General features: G+C 33.6%; 4 protein-coding genes across 4 annotated transcripts in view; 2 read left to right on the forward strand and 2 right to left on the reverse strand.

Annotated features, from left to right (window-relative positions):
- Naa40 (N-alpha-acetyltransferase 40) overlaps nt 1-18,621 on the reverse strand; it is a 55,364-nt gene extending 36,743 nt beyond the window's left edge. The window contains exons 1-3 of the mRNA XM_088258883.1: nt 18,456-18,621; nt 18,068-18,318; nt 15,403-15,561 (exon numbers count right to left, since the gene is read on the reverse strand). Coding sequence (XP_088115009.1) covers nt 15,403-15,561; nt 18,068-18,318; nt 18,456-18,461 — 416 coding nt within the window. The 5' untranslated portion in view covers nt 18,462-18,621. The remainder of the gene's footprint in view (nt 1-15,402; nt 15,562-18,067; nt 18,319-18,455) is intronic.
- LOC148310207 (UDP-glucosyltransferase 2-like) lies at nt 534-16,259 on the forward strand. The gene is made up of 5 exons (XM_088258881.1): nt 534-1,318; nt 9,180-9,815; nt 11,584-11,806; nt 12,684-12,903; nt 14,012-16,259. Exons 1-5 carry the CDS (start codon nt 1,130-1,132, stop codon nt 14,895-14,897), a joined length of 2,154 nt encoding a protein of 717 aa, XP_088115007.1. The 5' UTR covers nt 534-1,129; the 3' UTR covers nt 14,898-16,259.
- Nucleotides 18,622-18,739: 118 nt separating the features above from the next.
- The window catches only part of LOC148310208 (gustatory receptor for sugar taste 64f-like), a 37,617-nt gene continuing 31,958 nt past the window's right edge, over nt 18,740-24,398 (forward strand). Inside the window, exons 1-2 of the mRNA XM_088258891.1 lie at nt 18,740-19,039; nt 22,353-22,709. The gene's annotated coding sequence lies outside the window, so the exon portion shown is untranslated. The remainder of the gene's footprint in view (nt 19,040-22,352; nt 22,710-24,398) is intronic.
- LOC148310209 (G2/mitotic-specific cyclin-A-like) lies at nt 19,061-22,357 on the reverse strand. The gene is made up of 6 exons (XM_088258839.1): nt 21,207-22,357; nt 20,957-21,117; nt 20,715-20,870; nt 20,486-20,647; nt 19,741-19,904; nt 19,061-19,353 (listed from the first exon to the last, which is right to left on the reverse strand). Exons 1-6 carry the CDS (start codon nt 22,231-22,233, stop codon nt 19,185-19,187), a joined length of 1,839 nt encoding a protein of 612 aa, XP_088114965.1. The 5' UTR covers nt 22,234-22,357; the 3' UTR covers nt 19,061-19,184.

Genomic DNA, 24,398 nt, shown 5'->3' on the forward strand with positions numbered 1-24,398 from the left:
CTTAATTTTTATTAGCTCAGCGAATATTATAGTGATATAAAACAGTGAATCGATGAATCTGTAGAGTAGGGATTATGACTTAAAGCTTTTTTAAAGTGATAGGAGGATATGCGACTACGGGTAGATAAGATCCGGTCTAGCCAGTGAACGGATCAGCGATAGTGAATGATATTCACAAGAAAATTGGGATCTGGTTACTCAATCGATGTATACGATCGGATCATTAAGATCCGATCGTTCGTGAAAGATATGCTAAAATGAACGAAACCTACCGCAAATTTGCCGCCGACTTAATTAAAGGAATGAATGGATCGGTAGAGAAGCTAGGAGAGTAGACCGTACGCGACTGATAAGGGTGATTGAATGAAAAATGAAACAAAACGTTCGCGGCAGACGCGGTCGTATTGGAAATGGCGAACCGATTAAAAGTCGAGTCCGCTTACATCACCGGAGGCACCCGGAGACGAATGACACGAAGCGGAATAGTGAAACATTTCCCCGCCGTGTGTCGATAAGATGTACGATTTTGCTTTTCTGATGACAGTTTCGATCCGACCTCAGAGGCGAGTGGAACCGCGGCAGCAGTCGAGGACCAAACGGGTCCAAAGCCCGCGCCCGCTACTGGTCACCCTTGCTGGACCCCGACATCGAATCGTGCGATAATTTCATCGAAAAACCCAAAAAGTGCATCTCACCCGCGTTCAAACAAACTCAGAGTGGACACGACATTTAAAAACTGTACCAAACTGTACTAAAATTGATTGTTTAACATAATTATTGAACATTATAATTATCCACATTTAAAAACTGTACTAAAATTAATTGTTTAACATAATTATTGAACAATATAATTATCCACATTTAAAAACTGTACTATAATTAACTTATTAATGAATTTTTTAACATAATTATTGAACATTATAATTATCCACATTTAAAAACTGTATAAAAATTAATTAATTAATTAATTATTCAACGTTATAATTATCCACATCTAAGAACTGTACCAAACTGTACTTTAAAATTAATGAATTAATTAATTATTTCAAATATTGAATTTTATAACTATAATTGTAAATTCAGTGCCAGGAGTTCAGAAGTGATAAAGAGATCTGTTAACAAGTGAGCTATGCCGAGAGCCCTGCTGCTGGTTGTCTGGGTGCTGGCCGCGACGTGCGGCCTCCCCAGCGTCCGGGGGGCGCGCATCCTGGGCATGTTCCCCACGAACACGCAGAGCCACTACGTCATGTACGGCAGCCTCATGCGGGAGATGGCCGCCAGAGGACATCACGTCACCGTGGTCAATCACTTTCCAATGGTATGATATTCAAATATTTTTTAATGCCGTATAAAGGGGCATGATTTTTATACAGAGAATGAAAGAAAACTGTTGAGATTTTAGGTGCAGAATCTCGTTCCTCCAAACGTCAGTTAAATAAGTCTGGCTCAAGTTTTTGCTGACTAAACGTTGTATATTTAATTGTTTCAACCAATAGTGATTTTAAGTATGTACAAATAAATAATTCAATAAATTTTGTTCTCATTTATACGAGTATAATAATTCATAATACAATACATGAAAAACAATAATAATAAAAAAAAATTAATGCTGAATAAATTCTAAAAAAAAAACTGCATACCATCGTTGAATATAATTTAAAATGCTTAGCGCGTTTGCCTACCGTGCCGGATGTACCGGTTCGATTCCCATGGGGGGTAGAAATAAATATAAGTGATTTTTTTACTCTAATACTCATTAAATTATTACTCTTATTAATACATATTAATATATTTTGTGCTTTTATTAATATTAACTGACCCGCAGAATTGATAACCTTGCCTTGCAGTGAACTATGCGCTAAAGAGTGCGAATAGGGTTTGGAGAAAAAAAAATCATGATCTGTAATTTTTTTTTTAAATTTCGCATTTAATCCGCGATTTCATTAACTATGAAATGTTAACTCTATTGTACAGTCTGTTTTTTTTTTAATTATTTTTATTGCCAAATAAATAATTTTAAAAAATGTTCACAGTTTTGTTTATTATTTTTTATTTTACTATTTATACTGCCAAATAAATAATTAAAAAAAACTAGAGGTAAAATAACTGTGAACAGACTGTACATACATTAAGTATTGGGCAGGGTTAATAAAACATTTTTAATTAATGTTTTACTTAGTAAATACCACTATTGCTAAAATATACCGAAACACGCGTCACAGTAGATTTTAAGAAATAGTGGTATTTACTAAGTAAAACATTTATTAAAAATGCATAGATTTTACCACAAAGTGACTGCCGAATCAATTAATAAAATTAATAAAACATCTTAAGATCGCAACGTAGTATTTTCATAGATAGATATTTCTTGTACCATTATTTGTTTTCTAAGAATGATTTATCTACAAAAATAAATTACAGCCATGAATTCATTTTCAGTAAGGTGCTTTTAAGTTCTCTATACTATAAATATCAATGAATTTTAAATTAAAATGATAGGTTTTTAAGGGGGATAGGTTTAAATGGTAAAAAGTATACGTTTGAAAATACAGCAAGTCGATTTTGGTATAAGAAAAAACATCCTGAATTTTTTTTCAATAAATATATTGCCAATAACAATTTTTTTTTGAACTCAATAATAAATATGGCACTCTCAGGTAAGGTCAGTTCTGCACTTTGAATACCAGTCCAGGGTAATATTAAATAAACATTATAGTAAAAAAATCACTTATATTTATTTCCCTCTCTGAAAATATAGCCCGGGACCACCACGTGCCGTAGATTGTAGATTTTTTTGGGCCCCAAAGTTTTGTTTTAAAATTCACATAATGTGAATACATAATAATTTTAAATAATTATAAATCATTTATTCAATTAAGATACCATTAAAATAAAATACAATAAATTAAACCTTGAATCTTGTTATCAGTAATTAATATTAATAATTTGTTTGAGACAAATTTGTTTCTAGGCAATTATCAAATGATATAGATAGTACAAAAATGATTGAAATCCACCAATTAAACAGAAATAAAATGTATGTTGAAAAAATCAAATTTCGGAAGTAGTATTTATTCTTCAATTGAAACCTTCTAGCACATGCGAATTCTAGGCACCATCTATGGTGGAGTTAATTAAGTTTATTATTTAACAGAGACCTTAATGAAACATTGAAGAGACCGATTAGTGTCAGGTTGTGGTCCCATGGTTGGTGTCGCGGACTCTCGAGTCCGAGTTTCTGAGTTCGAACCCACTCTACCACAATTTGATACCTATTTTTAATAATGAATCGCTTAGGCTCACAGAAATATTATAAATTTAAGTATTCTTGTAAATATTAAAAACACCAATATTTCTCTTTTTTGTTATTATTATTTTTTTAATATGCAAGATTCTTCTCGAATTATTTACGTACAAGGAGACGCTTTGAATTATTTTTTTATTAAACTTATACTTTGTTTAATTATTTTGCATTATACAACATAATATAAATACAAATACAAAAAATATATATAAAATATATAAATAATAATAAAACCCTTATCCGCACCCCAATGGTGCATAGGGCACTGCGTCATATAAACGCAGTGGTATCTTGATCGTTTACACATGAAGGAAAGGTGATCAGCCCTCCGCTTCAGGTACCAGTCCAGGGTAATATTGAATAAATATTACAGTGAAAAAATAACTCATACTTATTTTACCCCCCCTGGGAATCGAACCCGGATCCTCCAGAACGGTAGCCGAGCGTGCTGACCATTACACTACGGAGGCGGACATATAAAATATAAATACAAAAAAATCCCACAAAGGCATGTGTGTGGGTATACAATATAATTTAGGTCATAGTAAAAGGGGCTGGCAAGAGTACAATAGATATTATAAGAAGTAGAATTAGAATAAGTGTTAATATAAAATACAAAATACTTGGCTAACAGAAAACAAAAATAAAATAAAATAAAAACGACGAAAAAGTTAAAGTAAACATAAATTAGTTTTTTCTCATTATGAGTAATTTATGTACTGTTCAATATTTAAATAACCCCTGATTTGTGAACAAAGATTTGAACACACTCAAAATATTGTACAAAAATAATACTTTTACTATATAATAAATAATTCAGCAATATAAAATAGGACTTAGAATATTATCAGATATGTATGTAATTTTTAAAAAAAACAACATTTTTAATGTTTAATCAATAAATTCAAACCGTGATTAAATTTTGTAAACAGTTTAAAATGAATAACCTTTAGTAAGGTACAATGACAGTTAAAAAAGCAGAGGTTATCTCGTTAACATAAGAGAAACACATAAATATAATTGAAAGTAGATAACAAAAGCACAGTATTTCAATTTAAGTACAAAAAAATATTATTAAGTAAATTATTTCCGATATCGTTCAAAGAACTATGTATAATCGTATTCAAATAAATATTTCCCAATAGTATTTATATTTTTTTTTTATATCAGACGCTGGATTATTCACCCTACGGTTGATATATCAATATTATAGGTGTCTCAACTTGAGACAAGAGGGAATGTGTATTTTGATTACGCATATTTATCGATTGTTGCGCGGTATGATCGATAATCCTGAAATTATCCGGAGCATTGGTCTGTATGTTCCCGATAGTTACCTCAGACAGCGTCGGCATAGATTGTTTCACAATATTTATTTACGGCATTACTGCCTTTTACAAAAAATAACATAGAAATTAGAAATTAAGAAACTTACATAGAAAATAATAATAAATGAATGAATAATAAGAAACTTACATAGAAAATAATAATAAATGATATAAAATAAAAATAAAAACAATGAAAAAAGGAAAAATAAGTACAAGTAATAAAAAAATACAATTTATATGTAAGTTAGGATAGGCACTGCTTTTCTGCCTATATGGAATGCACGCCCCTGCCAGATACCTGACACGCAGGACTGATAATAGAGCCTTTCAGTGCCCTATGAACCGCTGATCAACTGATCGTATTATAAAACAAAATGGCCGGCTAGTGTGCCAATTTAGTAGTCAGTGTATTTCAGTGTTTAAAAAAATTGAATACGTATCGTTTGTGACAGGTTGTGGTCCCGTGGTTAGTGTCGAGGACTCTTAAATCAGAGTTTCTCGGTTCGAACCCACTCTACCACAATTTGATACCTATTTCTAATAATGAGCCGCTTAGGCTCAGAGAATTAGTATGAAATTGAAATATTTGTGCAAATAATAAAACCACAAATATTTCTCTTTAAAAAAAAAGAAAACTCAATTTGAAAAGACACTCCTCGATTGATAAGATGGACATCTGAGCGTTGAAGTGTTAGATTTTATTGTATTTTTATTATTATAGATAAATGTAATAAAGATCGTCTGTTGAGAAAAAAAAACAATAAATTTGTACGGCACATTTTATTGCCGTATGATATAATACCAGACTGTTTGGCGCTTCCTTCGTGGAACACTATCTGGCCCCAAAATAATATTGAAGTTCAATAAACTTACTACTACACTACTATGTATTGTAAATATTATTCTTATCAGAACACTATAACATTGTCTTATTATTATTTTAAAACAAACCGAATAAATTCAAGACAAGAAATACAATTTTACAATTCGCTCACTCCTTTCAAGAACGTCAGTTCGTCGTTCAGATAAATAAAAAAAACTTGATTTTTCAGGAGAACGTTTTTAAAGTTTAAAAATATAATACAATGTATTGAAAAAAAATATCAAGCCACTTACTGAACTTTTTACTGTGCAACAGATCTTTTTAAGTAAAACTTAACTTTTTCTCCATATGATAAATATTTAGTTTATTTTAAAAAATAACAATACCTTTTCTTCAAAATACAAAAACAACACTTTCTGCCCTGTAGCGGGTAAATATTAAGTTAAAAATATGCCTCTTTTACTGGGATATAGTACAAATTCTGGGCATTCCAAAAACATGCAAAACTGAAAATTGACGCTTTTTGATTTATGACGTTCTTGAAAGGAGTAAGCGAATTGATGATATGAAGCATTCATTTTAAGGTAAACTTAAAAAAAAAACTAAAAAATATTTAAAAAATAAATATTGTAAAAAGTTGTCATTGCTACCGGAAATCCCAGTGAGGACAAATTACTGTCAATTTTAATTGTAAATATAAGTATGACAAACAATTATTGGGGCTTATTTATTAAATATTCTTGATGGAATTAAATCAATATAAATAAAAATATTAAGTATCGTTAATTTAAGATCTTAATCGCCTAAAGGTTTTCACCGATTGCTTTGAAATTTCGACACACTGTGCATTCGAAAACGCGCGTGTGTTTTTATATACCTTTGGCAGGTAAAAACATTTTTTTGCAGCGCCGTGTGTTGAACGTAACGGCAATACACGCTTTATGGTACTAATCATTATTCGTGGCGCAGTGTGCTACACTGTGAAGTTAAACGAATCAGAAATGTGTGCTTTCTGTTTGCTTGCTTTTCAATTTAACTAGACTGAGCCACAGCGATGCGTGCAATTAAAATTAAATGTTTTAAAAAACAATAAAAAAAATTATACATGACAACATAATTTATCTTTTGGCTCTTTTTCTGAAAAATAAGAATAAATCCTACTTTTTTATCCCTCACCTTTCTTTTTTTCTCTTAATTTTTAATTATTTTGCATTTTACAACATAATATAAATACAAATACAAAAATATATATAATATAAATACAAAAAAGATCTCACAAAGCCATGGCCTGTGTGTGGGGGTATATAATATATTTTAGGTCATAGTAAAGGGCACTGGCAAGAATACAATAGATATTATAAGAAGTAAAATTATAATAAAAGTGTTAATATAAACTACAAATACTTGACTAACAGAAAATAAGAAACTAAAAAAAAATATTAAATTTTATGAATATTGAATATCCGCAATCATTTTGAAATGAAACGTATTAGAAATGTGTGCTTTTTCATTTCTTTATTTTGCATTTAACTAGACTGAGCCGCAGCGATGCGTGGCTGAGTACAGCTAGTATATACCATAAATAGGTAGCGAATTTCATCGATTCAATAAAATTTTAATACGATTTCGTGTGATTTTTCGCTACTGACTTAATGCATCTACGTTACCAATCATAATACAATTAATTCCTAGGTCATCAGCATGTGTCAACATTATGAAAGTGTGATTGTCAACATGACGCGCCCGAGGGAAATTCTTATTGGAATTTAATGAATATGCTTAATAAATATTTAATTAAAATTAATGACAAAAGGATGAGAAGCAGACAAATTAAATGCCACGCGATAGCGGCATTTCATACGTGTAATTTAATTATTAGTAAAATGTAATTATTTTTTCAGTGAAATCAAATCGGAAAAACTTTTAAAGCATTGTCACAAAATTCGCACAGCTTATTTTGTCTGCAGTGAGCCGGCCTAGAAGATAGTGTATTGGGGATATATCGCTCACTCCTTTCAAGAACGTCATAAATAAAAAAACTTGATTTTTCAGGAGAACGTTTTTAAAGTTTAAAAATATAACACAATGTATTAAAAATAAATATCAAGCCACTTATTGAACTTTTTACTGTACAACAGATCTTTTTAGGTAAAACTTGGAGGTTTTTTCTCCATTTGAAAAATATTTAATACATTTAAAAAATAATTAAACAATACATTTTCTTCAAAATGCAAAAACAACATTTTCTGCCCTGTGGCGGGTAAATATTAAGTTAAAAATATGCCGCTTTTGCTGGGATATAGTACATTTTCTGGGCATTCCGAAAACATGCACAACTCAAAATTGTCAATTTATTTATTTATGACGTTCTTGAAAGGAGTGAGCAATATTATATATGGTTTTACGAACGTGTTTGAATGCGACTATACATAATTTTGAATATTTTGTCGTACTTAAACGTAAAATACTTTCAGGCCTTGTAAATTCCCACACTTCCCAAGCCAATACACTCTGTTTTGAATATTGAAAGCGTTAACTTTGTGGATCATATTGATATATTATTTCGAGAAATAAAAATACTTAGTGTTTTGATCCACTCACATTTTTATTAACCAACTACCACCAATAGATGTCTCTAGTGAAGTTCTAGTGATTCATGAACAAGGTTTCTAAATTGGTTCATATATATAGAACTTCCAAGAATTTGAGTAGTGTGGTTGTCAATAATGGGTAGAATTGGTGAATGTTACACGTGTGTAAAGTGATCACTTAAACCAGCCTATGACGGTCGTAAGCCCCGTAAATGCCCAGACTTCCATATTCTTCTTCATCTTTGATGAGATGTCAAAAAATAATATGAAAATAACTCCTGTAATTGGAGATAATCCAGATTTTGTGAACAAGTATTTGGACACACTCAAAATGTTGTAACCAACTACATAGTTTCGGCAACAACCTATTGCCCTCTTCATAAATAAATCAAATAGTTTACAGTTTGCCAGTTTACATTCGACATGATGATGGAATGGTTATTTCCAAACCGGTAGTCTTAAAGTAGACTTTTCAAGTGGTATTACAGTGATTTTAATTTAAGTTTTACTTGGTAAATGCCATTTTTTTATAAATCTATCGTGACAAGCGTTTCAACGCATCATTTTCAAACACCGTAAATGATGCAGAATGCATCAAAACACGTGTTACAATAGATTGTTTGTCGTTGTTTTATTTGGGAATTTTACAGAATAGTTATACCAATAAAGCCATTCACATAAATGAGTTACACAAAATAAGTACTTGTACTATTCCAGTTACAAAATTCCACATTTTAAAAAAATAGTGGTATTTAACTGTGTACAACTGGAAAAAATGGATAGATATACGTATTATTAAAAAAGTGACTGTCGAAAAAATTATTAATAATAATAATAACTCTTTATTCCAGCTTGACTAAGTGGTGGGTGCAATACTTAGTCAGCCATCTATGTTTCACAACATTTTTTATACAATGAAATCAAAATTACAATAATAAAGAAATCAAAAATAAAGAAAAGAAACCGCGAAAGAAAAACAATTAAAAATAAAGTTTTTTTTTTGGACGAAGATTAGCTCGCTGGCAAACGCAGCACTGTGCTCCAGTGCCGCCACATGTCCAGCCCCATCAGTGCTCCACAAGTCGCTTTATGATGAGGAAATGAAATAAATGAGATTTCAATTTAATTTCCAGAAAAGGCCCATGAAAAACTTCGTCGACATCAGTCTGGACGGGACGCTGCCCGCTCTGTCCAACAACATCTCTATAGACGTGCCGCTCTCCATGTCGCCGATCGGCAACCACTTGGATACCATCAACGACTGCCTGCAATCGTGCGAGATAGGGCTAAATCACCCCCAAGTGATGGAACTGATGGATCCGGCTCACAAATTCGACCTGTTCGTGACGGAGATATTCGGGTCGGAGTGCTTCTTGGCTATGGCGCACAAGCTGGGGATACCGGCCGTCGGCGTGGTGTCCAGCGTCAACCTGCCCTGGGTGAACGACATGGTGGCCAACCCCGACAACCCGGCCTACGTGCCGCTCTACTTCTACCCGCTGACGCAGTGGATGAACTTCTACGAGCGGCTGTACAACACCGTCATGACCGTGATCATCAAGGCCTCGTACGAGGTGCTGGCCAACTGGCCCGCGCAGAGGCTGGTCGAGGACGCGCTGGGCCCGCTGCCCGCCATATCCAGCATGGCGAGGAACTTCAGCATGATCCTGCTCAACAGCCACTTCAGCATCAATCAAGTGCGGCCGTGGGTGCCACAGATCGTGGAGGTCGGCGGACTCCACATTAAAAAGCCCGGGAAACTGCCAGAGGTATGCTATAGCCGTTACTTAGGCCGCTTCCGTGATTCAAGTTCATGTTTTTATCAAAGCCATTGCTTAGGGTGCTTCCTTGTATCAAGTTCATGTTTTTATTAGCCAGCCTGGGAGACTACTAGAGGTAAAGTCATTACGAAGACTGCTTCCTTGTATCAAGTAGATGTTTTTATTTGCCAGCCTGGGAACCACCAGAGGTAAAGCCATTGCTTAGGGTGCTTCCTTGTATCAAGTTCATGTTTTTATTAGCCAGCCTGGGAGACTACTAGAGGTAAAGTCATTACGAAGACTGCTTCCTTGTATCAAGTAGATGTTTTTATTTGCCAGCCTGGGAACCACCAGAGGTAAAGCCATTGCTTAGGGTGCTTCCTTGTATCAAGTTCATGTTTTTATTAGCCAGCCTGGGAGACTACTAGAGGTAAAGTCATTACGAAGACTGCTTCCTTGTATCAAGTAGATGTTTTTATTTGCCAGCCTGGGAACCACCAGAGGTAAAGCCATTGCTTAGGGTGCTTCCTTGTATCAAGTTCATGTTTTTATTAGCCAGCCTGGGAGACTACTAGAGGTAAAGTCATTACGAAGACTGCTTCCTTGTATCAAGTAGATGTTTTTATTTGCCAGCCTGGGAACCACCAGAGGTAAAGCCATTGCTTAGGGTGCTTCCTTGTATCAAGTTCATGTTTTTATTAGCCAGCCTGGGAACCACCAGAGGTAAAGCCATTGCTTAGGGTGCTTCCTTGTATCAAGTTCATGTTTTTATCAGCTAAGGCAAATTAAAAAGCATTTGCAAAAATCCGCCAGTCGATACTGTCCATGAATTGATAAATACGTTTGTAGTATCTAGAGTGAATTATTGTAAAGGTATACCAGCGTGCCTTTGCCCACGGTGTAGAATGCTCTTCCACCAGTAGTTAGAAATAAGGAAAGTGAGAGTATCTTTTTTTAAAAAAACTATTTGTATGCTAAATCATTTCCACTATCTCCTTTTCTCTAATTCAATCTCAATGAAGCGGCCTTGGGATAATATTCTACGAAAATGGAGCTATATAAATCATCCAAAATTATTATTATTCTCATTGACCGTGGCCACCGATGGCAAAACTTTGCGTCAGGCTTCATTTAAAAATAATGTCAATTCTAGAAATTTGGTGATGGTTTTCCAAATTTGCATTGATTTAGATCATAATAATACCTTCCAACATCTGAAAGGCATTACGGAATCTACATTATCTTAAAATTTATTCAAGTAGATAATCGTTTAACGATAATAATTAATTTAAAACATGTTAGAGATTGACACCAATAATTTAATCAGTACCATAATATTATTGTGATTGTGCGTATGTACTTTATAATATGAAACGAAGATAAGAGAAATCTAAACTTTAAATTTCTTGGAATTAAATAGTAATATAAAATAATCTGCTCCGTCAATTAAAACCTGTTGTCATGAGTGATATTATTTTAGTGTACAAGTATGTATTATAAATTATTTTTAAAAACTATGGTTCCGTGAACATTTAGCAATTAAAAAAAATATATATATATATTGGTAATTTAATAAAGGTCTTAAATTATAATTAAGATGCCCTAGAATAGCAAATCAATTAGGTTCTCAAATTTTTTTAAAATTGTTTTGATGGTCATATTTGGCTCTTTGGCTAATAAGTTTGCCGACCACTGAACAAGAATACGTAGAGTAATTCTTCCATATAACGTTTTTAAAAAAAAAATGTCATTATTGTGACCGATTTGAACATTACAGGACATCCAGGAGTTCTTGGACGAGTCAGATAACGGAGTGGTGTACTTCAGTTTCGGGTCCATGTTGAAGATAGAGTCCATCCCGTGGGAGAAGCTGCAGCAGATTGTGTCGGTGTTGGGACGCCTGAAGCAGAGAGTCCTGTGGAAGGTGGACGCGGCGTACCTTCCCAAACTACCGCCAAATATCAAAACTGCCACCTGGATGCCGCAGTTGGAAGTTTTATGTAAGCTATACTATTGACTTTACCAAGAGACGGTGGATCCTCATAATGACGAACACAGAAATAATAAATCATCATAAATCTAAGAACTATGTTCTTGTCGGTTAAATAACTACTATTGATTTCGCCATACCTATTCTTTATTTTGGCTGATCTACATAACTTTTCCTTGGTCTTCCTTCTTATCAATTCACTTCCCCACGGATATATTAAAGAAAGGATCACCCCGGTACAGAATATATCCTCAATACATCTTTCCACAAATGTTTGTTTTCTCATATTGTATCACTTAAATATTTTTTATATGACTTCTCATTTGTTTTACAATGTTTATCATTTAAACAAGTTTCGTCAATATAATAGATAGAGGTTTCACTACGTCACATATATACAGTCTGACAAAAAGATTTGTTTTGCGAGCTAAAAGAATGTCTTAGCGAGACTTAATCTAAATGTTATAAATAGGAATGATATGATCAAATTAAAACCTTTTTTAGGATAAAATTAATCAACATTGGAGACAATTTCTCAAACCCTGTTTGTAGCGAAATTGGACAAAAAAAAATATACAAAAGTGTTAAGGGCGAGATCTCAAATGTACAAATTCAGAATGCGACCAGCTGCGCGAGAACCGAGACGTGTTGTCTGCGGACAATTTTTTTTTAAGAATATTAATTGAAATAAAATATTTTTAGAAAGCATATTGTAAAACTCTTTTGTTTTCAAAATCATATATTTATTTCAAAGAAAAACATATTTTTTCAATTCAAATTCGGGTTTATAGAAAATTAGGTTGCGGGCTATAGAATACCCCGCCTTAAGTCATTACTCTAACTGAAGAAAGTTGAGTTGTATGATGAACATGTGTCTATTTTACCAGGTCACCCAAATACCAAGTTATTCATCAGTCACGGAGGCCTTCTGGGCAGTCAGGAGGCCATCACGTGCGGAGTGCCTATCCTGGGAGTGCCGCTGTTCGCAGACCAGGCCCTCAACCTCGCCGAGTTGCAGAGGAGGGGAGTGGCCGAAGTCATCAACTACCATAACGTTAACAAGGATACCTTCACTACTGCCCTGGACAAACTACTCAACGATGACAGGTAAAATAATAAATAAGAATACTTCATCTTCAAACCCTTATCCGCACCTTATGGTGCATAGGGCACTTCATCATATGAAAACAGTGTTATCTTGATCGTTAACGCAAGGTGATCAGCCCTCTGCTTCAGGTACTATTGTAGAGTAATATTGAATAAATATTAGATAGACGAAATACCTTAAATTGAGAGCCATATGACAGACTAGTCAGCTCATTTTGTTATTTTTCATGCTTAGTTTGTAATTACATTTCAGGAAGTGTTTAATTAATTTTTTTAAATTTCAAATTTTGAATAATTTTGCCTATAAAAATGATAACTTATATATTCAAACAAAGATGGATACATTGAATAGTATAACATTTTGAGTGTGTCCAAATACTTGTTCACAAAATCTGGATTATCTCCAATTACAGGAGTTATTTTCATATTATTTTTTTGACATCTCATCAAAGATGAAGAAGAATATGGAAGTCTGGGCATTTACGGAGCTGACGACCGTCATAGGCTGGTTTAAGTGATCACTTTACACACGTGTAACATTCACCAATTCTACCCATTATTGACAACCACACTACTCAAATTCTTGGAAGTTCTATATATATGAACCAATTTAGAAACCTTGTTCATGAATCACTAGAACTTCACTAGAGACATCTATTGGTGAGATGTAAAGAAGCCTTTTTTTAAGCAGAAACTCTTATATTAGTATGTGAGATCCGAATCCTGGATTATAATCACACACATGAGAAACGCCAGAAAATACCATTTTCATTTTTATTATATTATTATTTTATTATTATTTTTTTGAATAGTATGCTATTTCTTATATAAGGAAAAGATTTTTACATGATCGTTCACTGTGTTTTCAAACTAACATGATCCTCCCATATTAAAGCTATTATTGATAAAAATATAAGCGAAACAAAAGCGTGTTTTTAATCTAACAATATCAAGAAAATCATAAAAAGTGGGTCAAATATGTAAAGCAAAATAAGATAATATTTTTTAAAGATTAAGATAATATTACTGCCAAATTACTAACAGCAACACACACATATAATACACACATGATAAGCAAAAATTAAATAAGGGACATATTCTTTTACAGCTATTCAGAAGAGATGAATCATTTATCGCAGCTGTTCACGGACAGACCCCAACATCCGATGGACACAGCTATCTACTGGCTGGAATATGTAATCAAGTACAAGGGAGCGCGTCACTTGCGGTCAGCCGCTCTGGACCTAGCGTGGTACCAATACCTCCTGCTCGACATCATTTCATTTATACTAGCGCTAGCCTTCATCGGAATCTTCATTTCAAAATATATATTTAGGAAAATCTTAAACATGTTCTCGGTGGCAGAAAAATCCAAAGTAATTCGTCAAAATGGAACAAATAACAATAGTATCACTTACAACCAGAATGGTTATTTAAAAACTAATGGATTTTGTCTGAAGTCATACCAAAATGGAATTACAAAACCGTATCAGAATGGAGTAGTAAAAACACAGGATAATGGAATAGAAAAACCATATCTGAACGGAGTCATTAAAATACATCAGAATGGTGAAGCCAAACCGATACAAAATGGGGAAGTGAAATTATACCAGAATGGCGAAGCAAAATTATTACAGAATGGCGAAATTAAACCACATGAGAATGGTAAAAGTAAACTGTATCAAAACGGCGAGATAAAACCATATCAAAATGGTGAAGCAAAACAGTTAAAGAATGGCGAAGTGAAACCATATCAGAATGGTGAAACGAAACAAATAAAGAACGCTGAAGTGAAACCATATCAGAACGGTGAACCGAAATCATTACAGAACGGCGAAGTGAAACCATTTCAGAACGGTGAAGTTAGACCGGTTCAAAATGATTTAACGCAAACATATTCAAAAGATGGTAACAATTTATTTCAGAATAGCATAGGAAAAATTATCAATTCGATAGAACAATTTTGTGAAACAGGACACCAGAAATGGGAGTAGTAAGTGATTAGATATAGAAAAATGTGTTCGAATGAAATACGCACAAACATGACATCGGGTGTAGGAACTTCATAAGAACAATCTCGGCAAATAGAAGTGTCTGATGGCAACATTTAATAAAAAATAAGTATTTATGTGAAGAAGTATTTTTTACTATTGAATCAAACAATACAACAAAAAGCACACGGAAAAAGTAAAAAAAATAAAAAATAAACAAAAGTCTCACTTGAAGGCTAGCAATTGAATATATTTTGTGGAACAATACGATAAGGCACATTCAGTATTGTAAGGGAAATTATTGTAAAATATATTGTGACCTGTACAAAATAGAAAACAAAGGATTTGAAAGTCCGACATTGTAAGACTGAAGGTGTCCCGATAGACTTTGCTGCACAAACCCGATATCCGAAGGCGATGAAGACTTAAAAACCCGTATGGAATGTTTGAACGGAACAAATCCAGTATTAGTGAATATTTTCAAATAGTTTAATTAGTTATGACTCACCAATAGAGAACCTCCTCCCCGTAGTCCATGTCGAAGCGGAAATGGGAGAAACCGAGGTTCTTTCCGGACGGATCCTTGGCGATCAGGTACCACGCCTCATCCTCCGTCATCTCCAGACGCTTGTTCTCACCGTTCCAGCCCCAGGAGCACTGCTCATACCTGACAAAGAGGAAACCATTATCTAGCTAAACGTGTTTGTTACTTACTTTTGCCAGAATGGGGATGAAATGATGTACAAAATGCATTTTTACCCTATAAAATGAAGATTTCAAGGGTAAAAAAATTTAAATTAATGAGATGAAGATTATTTTCCCCATATTTCATCTTAAATGTAGTAACTGGACTACATAATTATTTATTTTATCAAACAACAACTGTTAAAACCTTTTTAATTATTATTAATTTGATTCATTGAAGAATTATTAAGAATTTGACATATTTAATAATTGCATACTATATTTTCTCTTTCACAGTGTATAAAAAAGTAAACGGGGCGATATTTATGTATGATAAAACTTTTCATTTCTTTTTGTTATGTCATGGAATTTATCAATCGAAAAATGTAAAAATTTTAAAAAGTAAACAGTGGAAATGTAAAATGTCTACAATTAAACTGAAATATTAAAAGAGCATATAAAATTTAACATGTTCACTGTCTACAAGAATGTGTTTACGGAATACTCAGCATTTCATTCACCAAACTCATGTACCTTTAATTATTTTAATGAATCACACTAGTTTAAGAATATTTATGATTTTTAAGCATATTTCTAGTTCTTAAAATAAGTATGTTAGTTAAGTTTTTTTTGTAAATAAAGAAAATAAAATAAACAATACACGTTTTATTAAAAAAGTCTTAATTTTCTTTTTCTTTTCACCCTTGTCCTCACCGAAATATGTGCATATGGCACTGCATCATATCAACACAATGTTTTCTTGATTGTTAATTATGTCCATCGCAGTGGTCAGTTCTGCGCTTCAGGCACAAGTTTAGGGTGATATAAATAGTAGAGTGAAAAATCACTGATATTTATTTTGAGCCTCCTAGAAATCGAACCCGGGACCTCCAAGTCCACACAGAACCACTACACTGCTTCTTCTCCTTCTTCTTTAGCCTTCTGTCCTTCACTGCTGGATCTGCTCTTCCATACCCTTTCATTTCCAACCACTACACTACAGATACTTAATTTTAGCTTCAAAAATCTTAAGGTGGAGACTGACCGGAGCATTTCGTCGTAACATAACGTCGTAATATCGCTCGCGGCGAGCATCACCGAGCATCCGAAACTATGGATGGAACGCTCGGCTCGCTGTACTGACTGCCTGAATGCTCGCATCGTAACATGTTACGTTGCTTGACGAAATGATCCAGTCAGTCTTCACCCTTATATTTAGTTTTTCAGGATTCAAATATTTTAAAGCTTGCTTCTGATTCTTCTGCTTACTGATATAAATTTGTCAGTCGCATCACCCCACTACTTCACCAACTGCACTGGTTACGCTTTCCCCAAAGGGTTGAGTATAAACTTGGTCAACTCATGTATGAATCAATACATAATATGGCTCCAGAGTATCCAGAAGAGCTGTGTATACCCGACGAATTGGGTGATAGACGTCTCACGCTTCCATCGGCTACAACAACTGCAATGGGCAAAGTGATCTTACCAGCGCACTAAATTTGGCAAGCGTGCCTTTGCTGTTGCGGGAAAGTTGTTGTTGAAAGAAGTGAGCGATATTTTGACTAAATTTTCAGATACTTTCAAAGTTATTAGGGGTGACATGCGTAATGTAGCGAATGGCACAACCAAACAATATTGGCAAATAAGAGTGTCTGATGGCAACATTGAGCCTGACTTGGGTGGACGCAAAGGAGCTAGCTGTCGACAAAAAAGCATGAGAGCGGATATGGATTCTTTTTAATTTATTATTAGATTAAAACCAATATTTTTAGCTTTTCCACTTTTTTATTTGACCAGCGACCGGGTTTCGTCGTTACCGACATCATCAAACTGGTGAAGTCGGTAACGACGAAACCCGGTCGCTGGTCAAATAAAAAAGTGGAAAAGCTAAAAATATTGGTTTTAATCTAATAATAAATTAAAAATGCAATTCCATCACGAAGTGTCAGTGGATAATATAAAAAAAAAGATTCTTTTTAAGTTTATTTTTAAAGATTTAAAAATTAAATTTCATATTTTGACTAAATTTTAGGATACTTTTAAAGTGACAATTTCAGGAGTGACATAGATAATGTATTGAACGGCTATAATATCAAATTCCACTGTTTTTCATGCCATTTATTATAAAAGGTGTGGAGGTCTCAGATATCATTTGTGTACATGATAAAAAAAGCCTGATATTTTTTTCTTTTTTGAAATTCTTTTTTCCAGGCTGACTATATAAAAAAAAAAATCGGTGGGTATGTATGAGGAGATGCATGAACGTGGAAGAGGCGATGAATGTTTGCAAAGACAGAGTGGTGTGGCGTTCTATTCTCTCTGCCTACCCATGTGGGAAGCGGCGTGATGGTTAGTTAGTTAGTTACTTTTTTAAAATATTTTTATATTTTTAAGAATACAACTCTTTTTTGGGTGAAATTCAGTATTTGTGTATCTAAAATAAAGATTTAAACGCACAAAATATTTTAAAATAAATATTCACTTACGATTTTCTCATATTCCTTTCAGTAAGATCAATAACCCATTCAAGTGTTTCAGTGTCAAGTTCGCCGACTTTTTTGCAGGTTAATTCGGCAGTGAGCCCATCTCTGTCAAACTTCCGAAAAGCGGGAAACGGTTTCAGCGGGTCCTCCATGGCGTTGGCTTTGGCTACAGCAGCCATCGACTGCGCAACCTTTTGCCGCTCTTCTTTTCGCGCCAATCGCTTCTCTTTTCCTTTATTTGTAGGAATCTTTCTCTACATTGCAAAAAATTTGAAGGTTAAACAAACATCATTGTTATTCTTTTTTTTAGCAACCGGCTTTATCATTAAATGATACAAAATTAAGTATAAAACATGTGTTTATAATTGAACTAAAGTCGAATAAAACTTACGCCCATTTTGGTGCTGCTGAAATTATTAATTTTGCTGGTTATTGAACTGATAAACAATTCGGAAGTTATCGAGAAAGAAGTCGATAAAACAATAGTTAGCTTAATAAATAGAACTGTAGCTGAACGACAAGCCAAAAAGCGGCAATCCGGCGATAAACCGATTGTCAACTAAAATGATACCATAATAAAAAAAAAGCTACCTCGGTACCTGCCGGTATTTTTGCGAATCTAGGTACCTACCTAGCACTGGCTATCGACAGATTGGCATGTCAAACTGACAGGACAACAAAATATTGTGAACTCATACAATCATTCCTGTTGTCGTGATTTGATGGAGCGATGCGCAAGGTACATCACTCCATTGAATCATAATATCATTAATACTGAATAATATGATTCGATGGAGTGGTGTACAACTGTATTCGAAGTCGAACGGATTACATTCGTCTGAGGAATCACATTTCGATTGTATTCAGTCTACTTTCATCCTCCTTTTACCAAGTTCACGCTTCACTCCCATAAATTAGGGTTGGAACCAGGGCTCCATTGTTTACTGTTAGTTCAGCTTTAGCTGGTTTTTTAAGGTACCAAAAATATCACAAAAGTTTATTTGTTAAAATTGCCAGCATTTTTATTTTATTAAAACAAAACATATTACATATTTCACAACCACAAAAAGAATCAATTAGTAAAATCATTATGATATATGAGGTGTGATTGTTATTTTACTTAAAAATCATTGACAAGTGCATCTAAAACAATGTTAGAAACACCACAATACCGGCTGCTACAATATTTATAGTATGGTTCCCTACAGGGAAATGAAGGATTGTTTACTTCTTTTAAAACTTCAATCAAATCCATTTTTAATTTATTCAGTTCACCTGGGGTATAATATCTAAAAAATAAAAAAAGATTTTATGTAATTGCAGAAAAAATATCATTGTCAAATGCATTTTTGTACATTTTCTTCATTTTAACTATCAGGGAGTGAGTATTTTGCAAACTCAACCATCAGAAGAATTTTTTTTTTTACAATATCATGGATTGAGTTAATAAAAAAATCATTGCAATAAAATAATTATAACATAAGCCTGAAAGTCACATCTTGTCCATACTTCTTTGGGACTAATTTTTCCATAATAAGGTTCCATCATACTTTCTGAGAGGTTAACATATTATCCTTAAATTTATATAGCTAACATTAATTAAACTAACTAAACATTGAGACCCATACCTTAATGTTCGTGCAGTAAATTTAAAATAAAGTCATTCACACACATACCCATCGTAAAAGCAGAGTTGCATCCATAATTGATCAGTGTATTGTTTCATCAAATGTAGCGATGTTAAAACAGCAGCAGAAGCCATCATTGATGGTAATATTCGAACAAAACGGCTATTAAGTAAAGCGCAATCCAAAAGATAATGTGAACATTGAGCTATTATCTGAAAAGTAAATTGTCAGTTCTGAAAATAGTTACATATAAGTTTATGTAATATTTAATTAAACCATTTCCGTTCTCTAGGTGGAGCATATGGAGTCCACAAACTGTCTCTATTCTTTTCTGTCGGCTGCCAGCTTCCTTGCATCCTCCCAAGTCAGATCCGCGTCCCGAAGTTCAGACGAGAACTGACGACAAATTGTCAGCAGTGGTCGTCCTGGGCGCGTGAACCTGATGCCTTGTAAAAGATGCAAGCTTGATTAAGGCTCTCAGGAGGCATGCGGAGTACATGGCCAAGCCAACTGAATCGCCTTTTCTTGATGACAGTTGTGACCAAGATTTGCTACATCCTACGCCTTATCTCTTCATTCCTCACAAAGTCAAACCACCGCACGCCTAAAATTCTCCACAGACACCTATTCTCAAAGCTTAGTACACGGCTGCTCTGGGCCCTTGTAAGGTGCCATGTCTTACAGCCATATAAGAGAACAGGAGCAATGCAGGCATTGTATAGGCTGCATTTGGTCTTCACCGAGTATAAATCCGATCTCCAGACAGGCTTCATACTGTCACCAAAATACTTACGTTGGCATTGGAGAGACCCAATTTCAATATATAAAAGTGTATTAGTGTACTGGAGTCAATAGCGTAAACATCAAATTTGTTGGCTTGAAATACCAATCTCTCCATTTCTGCAAGTTCTGTTGCAGTATATGCACCCCCAGACTGTCTAACCATCCACTTTACCTGTAGAAACATATTTATTAGTATCTAGCGGTAAAAGTTTTCCATAATTTTTTCGAATAGTTCTCACCTCTTTTTGACTTGTGGAATGGAATTTCAGCGATATCCAGAAAGAAGCAAGAGCTACGAGCTGTAACATTTTTAATGGTATCTCAAATGAATCAATTGTTCGGTCCATCAGTCTTACTGCAGTATAAACCATTACATGATCTGTTCTCATATAAGTCTAAAACATATGTACATTTACTGTGATATTTACTTAAAATTTTTTAGTTAAATAAAATTATTTCAATAATATAATTATGATATTACCTGAAGTTTTATTAACCAATTTATTACTATTGAACGATTAAGATCAGTTACGAAAAATTTCTTTAGAAAATCACTGGAGAGGTGATAATTTAACTCCTTGCGCAATAGATGTTTAACAATAAATTCTAAATATATTGTAGAGTAAAGCACTTGGTGAAACACTAAAATAAAGTATTATTCGAATGAATTATTTTTGATATCAAACAATTTTAATATACATATTTGTATTTACATTTTTTTTTAATCCTACCAAAATTATCCTTGACATCAAAATAAACGGCACCGTTTACTTTGTTTAAAGCGGAAGTATATGCTTTATCTAATTCTTTTTGTTCTACATAAAGCAATGGAGAAGACACATGTCTATTATTTGATGACACATCATTAATTTTGGAGATGAAATATTTTTTATTTTTTAAAAATTTTAAGACCATATTTTCATCACTTAAATTTTCTTTCTTGAACATTCCAAACGACAAATCTGTACCATTATCAATTGAACTTGAAGATTCGTCCGAGACACGCTGCGTTGCTGCATTTTTCCTTATTACTTTGATACCTGGAAACTCGGGTGCTCCATGATTCATGGGTGTAGCTTTAATATCCTCATATTTTGGGACTTTCAATACCATCGTACCCAATTCATTGTTGGCTTTAGTTTGAGATTCACAACTTTTATCTGTTCCACCATAATCAGAACTGTCATCAAAAAGTATACTTTCATCCTCAAATTGAGCAAAACTATCTATAAGAGAATCATCTATCATTAAAGAGTCATATTGTCTTTCTGTAGTAACATGTCTAAAATTTGATTCAGATAATGTATTCTCATTAAAATTGTCCTTTTTCTTAATGTTCAGTCTGTCCAAAGAGAGTGGTAAGGAGTCTCTAGAAATAGCTGCTAATTTAGAACAATCATCAGTGGGAGAATCTGTTTCTGTTGGTGATTCGATCTTCGATAACTCGGCTTGTTCTGAATACTGATAACTGAGGTTATCACACACCTTATCATTTTTGTACTCTCTATTCTTAAGCGAATTTTGAGATTGTAAGATTTCCTGCAAAGGTTTTCTTTTTGAAATCCCATCACATTTCTTGGATTTACCAATACTGTTTTCAACATCATTATCATGTGAGACAGCTCTACTTTGAAGCACTGCTTTTTTAACAACATGCATATTTTTGGCTTTAACACAAATATTTTCTTTATCAAAATGTATCGAATTTGCACTAATTACACTAGATTTAGGATTATTTGATTTTTGTTCCATTATCATAAACTATAACTGATTCTAATTTTATTACAATAGGCATAGGATACGCACCTTATAAAAACAATTCCCAAAACGGTATGTCTATCTTTTTTGTAACAATACTCACTGATTCTCATACACAGGTACCAAATACAGGGTGGCACAAAATTAATCATTCTTATCAGAAGATGTTATAATTTTTGGAAATGGCGTCGTACGTCAATAATATTTGACATTTGAGATACTGGAATGACCGTGTAAGCAGAATGTCAGAAGACAGACTTCCACGAATCGCCCTTCAAGGAAACCCTGAGGGACGTAGACCCCCAAGCAGACCTTCAAAAAGTTGGAGAGATAACTGGCAGTCAACATCCCAAGAACGACAGGCGGAGGCACAGACAGATCCTGTGGATCTGTCTGTGTGTGTGTGTGTGTGTGATAAAAAGAAGAAGAAGAGCGGGGCTCTTTTGGCGCATGTTCTTTTGTTGGCATTTCAGTAGGTATGATTTTTTTTACAAATCGTTATATATCGTTCCGAACATTTTTAATTTGTTGCCGATGGATGTTAGAGGTCAAAAGAAAATATGGAACAAAGGCAAAATAAAGGAATGGGTGAATGATCAAGAGTTAATTTAATGAAAATTGTAAAATGTATATATTCTTATTTTTTCTCTCTTTTTTGTGTGTATATTAGGGTAAAATGGTTAAAAACAATAAAAAATGTATTAAAAAGAACTCCACCGACAAAACACACAAGGTGGCTTGGTGGGTCTCTGCAAAATATATTTTTTAAATATGTTAAAAAATGTGATTTAATGTATTTATATTTTGATTTCATGGATTTATGTACACAATTTATGTTATTAAAAAAAAAATTATCATCTAAATAATAAAATAATTAAAATAATGATGAATTATTTTTTATGCTTTTTCCGCCTTTGAATGCTACCTCAGATGGTGTCTCACCCCTACACACTTGAGTTAAGCCCTTGACAAAAAAAAAATACATATTTTATTTCATTTGACGTATTTGTGATCATATATTAAGTTGTATGAAAATTTTGTACTCGTTTTATTTACACTCAATACGGTTGCTATTCTATACGTTCGGTTAAGTTTTTAACAGATGTTAAGTGGCTTGCCTGAAAGGTGTTTATTATCATATTTTTCAATTCAACACGAATAAAATCACGATATTTTTTTTAAATACGGGCAATATCGATACACGATTGCTGAAATTCATTGCATCAATTTTATAGGGTACGAAAAAAAATGTAAATGTAATATATACTTATATTAAGCATTGATTTGAATTATCTCCCATCATTCCTTTGAAATCAAGTTGGAAAAATTATTAAAATTGGCTTCTAAGCATTGCTTGCATTCCAAAGTAATTTTTGGCGAACATCTGTCAAAAGTTACTTACTTTAAATAATAAAATTACAACTATATTATTTCTTCCACATATATTTTGTTTGACCAGTGACTTCTGGTCTCTGGTCAAATTAAATATATATAGAGAAAAAACTATATAGTTGTTATTTTATTCCATAAAATGCAGTTCCACTAAGAAATGTTAGTACAAAACTTGAATCTAAAAAAGGGTACTTTCCTACTGAATAAGTCCACTACACGGAATTTTACCGTCCGGCACGTCAGTTAGCGTTTTAAAACGATGATTGGCTTGGATTGGCTTGTGCTTTTGTCCATATTTCTTCGGATCGGTGCTCTTGATCGGTGCGTGAACACGTTGCGCGTAAATTCGATCACTGTCGTAGTCGTTTTCATTTTTCAAAACCGGACTGCCGGACGGTGAAATCCCGTATAGTGGACAAACGCCCTAAGTCCGAAAAAATTGGGCATTATTTCGCCAATTCATAAGTGGACTGGTATTTAATTCGCCAGTAAGAATTTGGTCTGCCTAAACAGCATTTTCTCAATTATTTGGAGAAATAAACAACTTTGTTTTTTGATCCACTCACTTTTATTATTAAAACCAACTAGTTTCGGCAACAACCTGTTGCCATCTTCAGGGTTTGTTTTATAACCGTATTTGGTTAATTGAAAATGAAACATTTTCTCTTGCCGATTTTATTGTACTATCAACCGTATTCATATTTAAATTGAGCTGTAGGAATAGAACCTCCTAGTCGATAATCCCGCCATTGATCTCCCGACAATGGTGCCAC

This window comes from Brachycentrus maculatus, unplaced genomic scaffold (genome assembly GCF_059751285.1).
Source record: "Brachycentrus maculatus isolate JH-2025_06_01 unplaced genomic scaffold, ASM5975128v1 h1tg000104l, whole genome shotgun sequence".
NCBI lineage: Eukaryota > Metazoa > Arthropoda > Insecta > Trichoptera > Brachycentridae > Brachycentrus > Brachycentrus maculatus.

Coding starts and splice junctions, on each gene's coding strand:
- LOC148310207 (XM_088258881.1), top strand. CDS start 1,130: ATGCCGAGAGCCCTGCTGCTGGTTGTCTGGGTGCTGGCCGCGACGTGC. Junction 9,816..11,583: donor AGCCCGGGAAACTGCCAGAG/GTATGCTATAGC, acceptor TGAACATTACAG/GACATCCAGGAGTTCTTGGA. Junction 12,904..14,011: donor AAACTACTCAACGATGACAG/GTAAAATAATAA, acceptor ATTCTTTTACAG/CTATTCAGAAGAGATGAATC.
- LOC148310209 (XM_088258839.1), bottom strand. CDS start 22,233: ATGATAATGGAACAAAAATCAAATAATCCTAAATCTAGTGTAATTAGT. Junction 21,118..21,206: donor TGATGTCAAGGATAATTTTG/GTAGGATTAAAA, acceptor ACTTTATTTTAG/TGTTTCACCAAGTGCTTTAC. Junction 20,871..20,956: donor ATTGGTTAATAAAACTTCAG/GTAATATCATAA, acceptor CATATGTTTTAG/ACTTATATGAGAACAGATCA.